Source organism: Hipposideros armiger, unplaced genomic scaffold (assembly GCF_001890085.2).
Source record: "Hipposideros armiger isolate ML-2016 unplaced genomic scaffold, ASM189008v1 scaffold_252, whole genome shotgun sequence".
Taxonomy (NCBI): domain Eukaryota; kingdom Metazoa; phylum Chordata; class Mammalia; order Chiroptera; family Hipposideridae; genus Hipposideros; species Hipposideros armiger.
Genome location: NW_017731602.1, coordinates 364106 through 372076, shown reverse-complemented (window position 1 = coordinate 372076; position 7971 = coordinate 364106). Strand labels below are relative to the sequence as shown.

The 7971-nt window shown below is 35.3% G+C and overlaps 1 protein-coding gene across 1 annotated transcript in view; it reads left to right on the top strand.

Moving 5' to 3' along the window:
- Positions 1–7971, top strand: part of SLF1 (SMC5/6 complex localization factor 1) — a 76034-nt gene that overhangs the window by 53219 nt on the left and 14844 nt on the right. Inside the window, exons 15-16 of the mRNA XM_019655913.1 lie at positions 7144–7291; positions 7827–7885. Of these exons, the coding sequence (XP_019511458.1) occupies positions 7144–7291; positions 7827–7885 (207 nt within the window). The remainder of the gene's footprint in view (positions 1–7143; positions 7292–7826; positions 7886–7971) is intronic.

Sequence of the window (7971 nt, the reverse complement as noted above, 5' to 3'; positions counted from 1 at the left end):
AGTAAGAAAGCAATGATACATAAATGAATAAGACTGTCTTCTAGTAAAGCTTTATTCATAAAAATAGGCAGCAGGACATAGTTTGCCAATCCCTAACTTAGTTACTTCTTCTTCTGTTTTCAGTTGGAAGAAAACATGTCCTCAAAACCTATAATAATCAAAGTTTTCTTTAGATAACTTTAATAAAGCTTGCTTTGCCTTTAGCAGGCTACATCATTATCTTTTCCTGATAGTTTTCCAAACCTGTATTTACCTTTTTAAATCTCTATTCTAATCCCTCTCCATGCTTAAGACCTCCTCCATAAATTACATTTTTATGATTGTTACCTCAGTCAAAATATTTCTGTTGCCTTCATTTGTTCAGCAAATCTTTATTTGGCCCTCTACCAGTCATTGAGCTAAGCACTTCTTATGCAGTAGAAGAGGGAAACAAAACATGGTTCTTGCTCTTTGGAGTTTTCAGTGGGAGAGGCAGACTGGTTACCTGAGCCAGGTGCTCCAGGGTGTGCCTCATGTGGGTTGTGTGTGCCTTCCTGTTGTAGTTGAGCCTTGATTGCTGTTGACACATCAGTAGGTGGGATTGACCCTCAGGGTGACTGGCTGTGAGGGTTGGCTGTGACTACAGTAGACAAGGTGTTATGCTGGGGCTGACTGACCCCACTGAGTGATTCGCATTAGCAGGATGTGGTTCCTTCCAAGTTCATCCTTTGGATGTGTTTGTGGTGCTAATTGAATGGTATTCTGTTGTGGCCTAAGGCAGGCCACCAGGTGTGTTGGTTGTGGGGCCTCTTTGGAAGGGTTCTTGTGAAGGCCAAGATTAGCTGCTGCCTGTGCCTGGGCAGGGGCACCTGGTAGGAGCAGCAAAGTGATCTCTAGCTGCCTTGCTGCAGTTGGAAGCGCCTGGGAGAGGCTATGCTGGTAACTCAAGCAGGCTGCTAGTTAGCAAGAGGCACAGGCACTCCAAGGCCAACTGCTGCTTATTTGGGGTTTTGGGATCTTTCAGAGTTTTTTGGAATTTCCGTAGTACAGAGAGGCCAGCTGCTTGTGAGAAACAGCTGCTGAAAGAGATTCGAGCTTATGCCCAGTTAGTGGAGCAGGGTCTCAGGGAACCACCAGAGTGGGGCGAGTGTGTTATCCAGGTTAACGGAGTGTTCAGGTTTGGTTTTCACCTGCTACTGCAGGCTGGTTGGGAGGAGGAGCTCAACGAAGGAACAATGGTGACTGCCAGCAGTTCTGTCTGGAAGAGTGCTGTCCCTCAAGCCAGACAAGTCAGTTCCTTTGGGCATGTCTCTGGTGCTTTTAAAGCTGTGTCCCTTCACTGGAACTTAGGGCGAGTGTGTGTGAGAGTGTAAGTTTGTGTACATACCTTTAAGAGGACGCCTGGGCTTACACCAGCTCTCCACCTGACCCTAGTTGGGGAGACCAATCTGGGGTTGGGATCTCTCACTCCTCAGGGGGTACCAAAGTCCAGATGTCCCTCTTGATCCTTAACTGCCACATGTGGGTGTGGGACCATCCTGTTTTGCGTCTCCACCCCTCCTACCAGTTTTGATGTTGCTTCTTCTTTATGTTCTTAGTTCTAGTACTTCTGATCAGCTAGTCTTAAGGTGTTTCTCCAGGGTGGTGGTTCTATAATTGAGTTCTCATTTTGAGGTGTTGTGGGAAGAGACGAGCACAGCGTTTAGGTACTCCTCCATCTGAACTGGAACCTCAAGTCAGTTGACCCAAACCTCAAGTCAATCTGACTGTTATGTCCAGTTTTAAAAATATATAAACCTAATATATTTATTTTGCTATTTTATTGAATTTTTCTAATTCTTTTTCTTCCAATGTAGTTAATCTGACTTGTGTAATATCACAACTTTTTTATCTTGTTGGGTTTTGTTCAATTTTAGCTCTTTCAGTGTCTTATTAATTGGTCTTTCTTATTTTTTATCATTCCACTGCATAATCCATTCTCTTATGCAGAGAGCATTAATACAAAATTCATAACATGAAATAGTCACTCCGTCCTATATCATTTTCTGTTCATGCTTATATTTATGCATTTCCATGTTTTTTGAGAATTTGAGGATTTTGTAAAGAAGAGATTTGAGGTGCTTGGTGTTTTTTGTTTGTTTGGTCATTTAAAATTACACCCCCTTTTCCACTTGCTCTAGTAGAGTGAATACAACTTCTGGAGAAATCCTTATACATTCTGTGTCTTGCATTTTCCCTTTATCTTTCCTCTTTTTCTGTAGTATTAAGATTCATGGGTATTGTCAGGGGAAGGGATCTAATTTATTTTTTCCTATCAACTTAAGACTAATCATTGCAAATTTAATACATGTGTGCCCTTTAAAAAAAAGGACCAGTTTTCCAAAGGTGCAACCCTATTATGGGATGATGTCTTTAACATTAATTGGAAAATATGGTGCTAAAATCCCATAATTGTTTATTCATATCTCATCAATCTATGTTTTTGGTTTAAAATTATGTGGGTGACTCTTATTGGTATAGGAATCATCATTTGCACCAATAAAATCCACAGAAGAAATAGTCTGTAGAAAGAAATTTTATAGGATTTAGCAATAACTATATTCACTTCTCTTGTTTTCCACAGATTTTTCTTCCCAGGAATTAGAGATTTTCATTTGTTCCTTTTCCTCCTCCTGGCTACAAATGTTTGTTGCAGAGGCAGTCTTTAAAAAGTTGTGCTTACAGAGTTCCATCAATATTTCTTCAGAGCCACTCTCTCTTGAGAAAATGGTAAGCACCTCTAGTTCTTTAAATTTGCAAGAAGTGTGTTTTTCTACATCAAAAACATGAAGTAATTAGTGAATAGAAATTTTAATTACTTGAGAGTAATTAAGGATTGATAACAGAAAACTAATACAAGAATCTTTGTTTCCTAATCTCTTGCCATAGTACATAAGATTATTGTTTAGGAAACACCAAGATTGAAAAGAATTCTATTGGGTTGTCAGAAAAGTTATGACGCATGTTTGCAACAGATGGCACTAGTTCATTTTTGGAAGTACTAGAGTCATTCACATCTATGTTATTTCTATGTCATTTGACAGCTGACAGTTCTAGCTTCATTTAAAAAAAANGGCGACTCACAGCAGCCCAGCTCCAGGTTGAGCTGTTGTTCAGCATCTTAGCTGTAGAGGGCAGTGTTACTGGCCCACATATGTGGGATCCGAACCGGGGCCCTCTGGCGTCCCAAGCCAGTTCTTAACCATCACGCCACTCGGCTGGCCCTGTGTGTCTCTAATCTTATCTGTGCCTTATGAACAGTTCCTAGGTTTCTTCCTGCTTGAATACTTAACAGTATTAAAAAATTCATTGAATCAGAATATGTTATAAAGTCACCTGCATAACTTGGGTTAAATCACTGTTTAAAACATTTTTCCCAGGTAACTGTTGCTGTATAAGTTTTTTTTATTGTAATATAAAAAGTTGCTACTATTTGTTTTCCTTTGAGTTGGTGATCTAACAGATAAACCTGGATAAAGCAAACAAGTAATTTATATGTATAAATTTCTCACTCTTTCTCTTCCCCCCATTACCTACTTTAATTTTAAAGTTTCTTCTCAAATAAGTTGGGTGAGGAATATTATTTAAGAAATGTGATGGCAAAGCTCTTTTTCAGGTGTTCACCTTATGAAAGGTTCTTTTTTGGGTCTCCACAGAGAAGGAGGTTTTCATAAGACCTTATGTTCATTCCTAAACTTCAAAGCCAGTTTAGGGAACTACAGAAATCAATCTCTCGCTCTCTCTTCCTCAATTCCTTCTTTCTGTAATCCTGGATTCCTAAAATGAACATATTTTAAACCAAGTGAGCTTTTTGTGGCCCTCAAATATAAAAGATGATTTTTATATACTTAAAAATATTTTACACTGCCAAATAAGTATTCTCTTGTTACACACGTGTTTCTGTGCATCTTGGTTTTATATAAAAGAAAAAGTTCTTGAATATGCTGTCAATCACTTTAATACTTTGAAGAGAGAATCTAGAATAGGAATCCAGGTTATAACTGGATTCAGGATTTATTGGATGATGCCCTCTGCAAAGAGAGGTCTCTTTTTATGCTACTGAAGTTAGAAGATTTTTATCTAAAGCATTTTATCTCCTTTATTTTTTTCTCTTTCTTTTTCATTGAGCTGAGAGGTGATTGCTGTTCCTTTTGTGGAGAGCTGTCCTTTGTTGCATGACTTTTTAACATTTCTTAGCTCAAATTCAATCTTTCTGCAGAGCCCTTTCTTATTTCTTTCCCACCATTCCTACTCGGTAGTTTGTTGTTGTTTTTTTGTTTTTGTTTTTTTACTTAGAAACAGCAGAATTCTGGCATTATTTGCCAGCACGAGAACTAAACATTCAGCTAAAAAGATTCCCTGTTTTCATTCCATAATGGAAATCTCTGAGTTTGGTGATTCATGACGGGATTAACAGTGGCTTCTAAGGCTATTAATATAGTTATATGTGTTGTTTCTAGTATGTGTTGGTTTCCTTTAGGGATATATAACATTACTTTAGCCAAAATGAATCTTGTGTTAACTGGGACCTACATGTTGTGCATCAGCTTTAGTGATTTCTTTACTCATTGTGAATTTCCCTGCACTTGAAAGTAAGGCCTTGTTATCCACTGTTGTTCCCAGTTTTCACATGATAAGTTTACACCCAGCACGTTTGAGCCTGTGACTGACTCAAGTTAAAAATTAGACTTCAACATTATCATTGTAATCCTGTCAACAAACTGAGTGATTATTTTGCTCTCCAGGATCTGTTTGATCACTATATTTAAAAGTCTAGATGAGATTTAAACTATGTCCGTGTTTGAAAAGCATGTTTAAGCTTTTCCTTACCCTTCTCAAAACACACACATGGTTGGTTCTTTAGGCTTCCACTTAGTTTTTTTTAGGTAGTTTTAGGCAGTTTTTAAAAATTTAACATATTTCTAAAAATAGTTCGAATTACAGTTGATTCTTTAAGCTATTGATAGATGGTTTTTAAAAATTTTTAAATATTTCTAAAAATAGTTCAAAATAGTATTTTCCCAAATTTTTGTTGTTACAAATACATGTTGATTTTTAACCTTTGTCAAGAGAGAGAAATCAAGTGAACAGTTTACCCTTAACAGAGCAGTAGCTTTTCTACAGCTAACATGCAAAATTAAAATGTTTATTAAGGATAATACACTTATCCTTACAAGTGAACTCAATATTCTAATAATGTCCCTTTTGTCAACATTTTGATATTTTGATGAACCATTTCTTTTTCTCTGAGAATATTTCCTCTTTTTACAAAAACACCTCTTTCCATTATTCTTCAGCTCATTTACTATTTTTGCTTTTCTTAAGTCATTAGTAAAGATGTTATAATTTAGTTGTTAACTAACTTCCAGTTGAAAATATTGGTCCATCTTTCTAATTTATGGCAAACTGGATGTTTTGGTTTTACCTTGTTCAGAAGTGTAAAATTCATATTCAGATCTATTGAATTAATTTTACTTTAGTAAAATTGTTGTTCATTGTTTTATAGAAAATTAAGGCAGAAAATGTTTCAATAGATGAGTAAAATCCTTTCTCCTTTTCTTCAGATCTCATGTCTATCAACTCCACTTATGTAGTATTCTTTTTTTCTAAACNCCCCACAGTTTGATAGGTGTGCAGTTCCCCTGTCTCCCTGCTAGGGATCCTGACTGAGGGTTTTCCCTCAATAAACACTTTTTTGGCAGGCCTGGTGTATATGTTGCTTGACCATTTGCCATTGGCACACAAACCAGAAATAGAACTTCCATTTTGATGTACTTTAATAGCTTCTTATTATAAGGAATGATGCCCTAATGAAATACTATGTATACCTGTAAGAACCTTCCTTGTCTGCTGAGGTTAGGAGAAATAAATCCAGTCATCATCACTGAGGGTTCAAAGTGCTAGAGATTTCTCTGTCACTAATCCCCTCCTAGGTCTATAATATGTTTGGATAAACAGTTATAATCTGTTTGGATACCATAACATTGCTATACCAAAACTTTTCATATGTCCCTACCCAACTGTTAATTTAGTGATTTTTTTTTCACACCTAGACAAAAAAATACCAAACAAAGGAATTTCAACTACATAGTTTTAATGTCATTGTTAAAAGTTTATATTTCTATCAAAGGTGTTTTAAAAATATTGGGTTGTCAGAAAAGTCATGATGTATTTTTTCTATGTTTTTCAGTGCAAAAATGCGTCATGACTTTTCCGACAACCCCATATTATTTTCACCCCTTTTCAACTTTACAGTTTATGGATTAGAAAGATTTTTAAACACTAGGGTAAAGCACATTTATTGTAAGTAAGGTTTTATGCCTTGTTATATTATAGGAATTTAATAATGTTTATTATAGAAGTGATAAGATAAAATAATATTCATACTTTTAAAATACATCTCTAAGGTAATGGTATTTGACATAATTTAATTAAAATTTGAATAAATTGTTTTACAACAAAAGATAATCTTGTTTGCTAAAGTTTTTATTTATTGTGTTTTTCAAGTCTTTATCTGGAGAAATGCAAAGGTTAATTTTATATATAATTGAGTGACTAATCTTTTTTTTCTTATATAGTCATATATTCCTGTTAACAGAAATCCATAGATGCCAGGTAGTTCCTCATTATTTTAATGAAATTATTGCCTGATTTAAGCCCTTGACACCACTGGATAAAGTTATTTTAAAAGTTTGTAATAAGCTATCCATATATAAGTCCTGGAAATTTTGTTTTATTAACTGTTTTGTCAAATAGAGATAAATACAAATATAGGGCCGGCTGAGTGGCTCAGTTGGTAAAGAGCTCGCTCAAGAGTTTGAGCTCTGAGCAACAGCGGTTTGAGTCCCCGCCTGAGCTGAGCAGCCGCTGAGCTGCCAACAGGTGGCAGGATGACTCAGCTAAAAACAAACAAACAAACAAAAACCACAAAAATATAAATATAGATGAGAGGAAGAAGGAAGTAAAGGGAGAGAACGGAGAGAGGGAGTTTGCTAGGGTTCTTAACAATACCATTTAGCATTAGCATACTCTATATTTTTAAATAGCTAAGTTTTTCTTCAAACATTCAAAATAAATACTGTTAGAAATCATATTTTAATAATATTGTTCCCATCTTAATGTTAGGTCTTCAAACATGAACTAGCTTACTTACTGACCGGAATTCTTGGAGCAGCGATAGATTATTGGATCTTCCTTGGTCTTAAGATGGGTAGAAATGTGATGCGACACATGTCTGAGGACTTCGGAAGCTATGTTTCCCTTTCATGTGATGGTAAGTGTGTCTGTGTTATGTTTTTCTTAGACCCATTGTGGAAATTAGTTTTGAGTTTCCTTTAACATATTTTCATGTGAAGCTTTCCTTAAAAGTTATAAATATACACACACACACACACACACATACACACACACACACACACACACACACACACGTGTGCACGTATCCATAGAAACATAAAGAGGAAGGTAAAAATTACCCATGAGTGCTCCCACACAGATAACCACTGTTAAGTTTTTAATATATTTCTTTCCAGTATTTCTAAGCATTTTTACATTTACTATATATGTAATATTGTATTCTTTCTCTAAATGTTATATGTGCCCTCCCCCAACACACACATTTTTATTATTATAAAATATTATTTTGATGATTTTATGAAAATTGAAATTAGATTATAGTATAGAAAATAGTACCTGGAAATAAATTATTATGTTTATATATAATATTGTTTTCCTTAATCCTATAACTAAAAATTAAAATTAAACCATCCTATGTAACTAAACATTTAACCAGACAAATTAAAAATCAGTTTATTCTCTTTCATTGGAGATCAGCTGTTTTGTGTATAATGTTTTTGAATCTCACATGGTAAGAACTATTTTCAATATCTTTAATACTTCTAATTGTTGAAGTTGAGTAGAAAGCATTGTGTGTCTCTAATTTTTTTTTTTTTT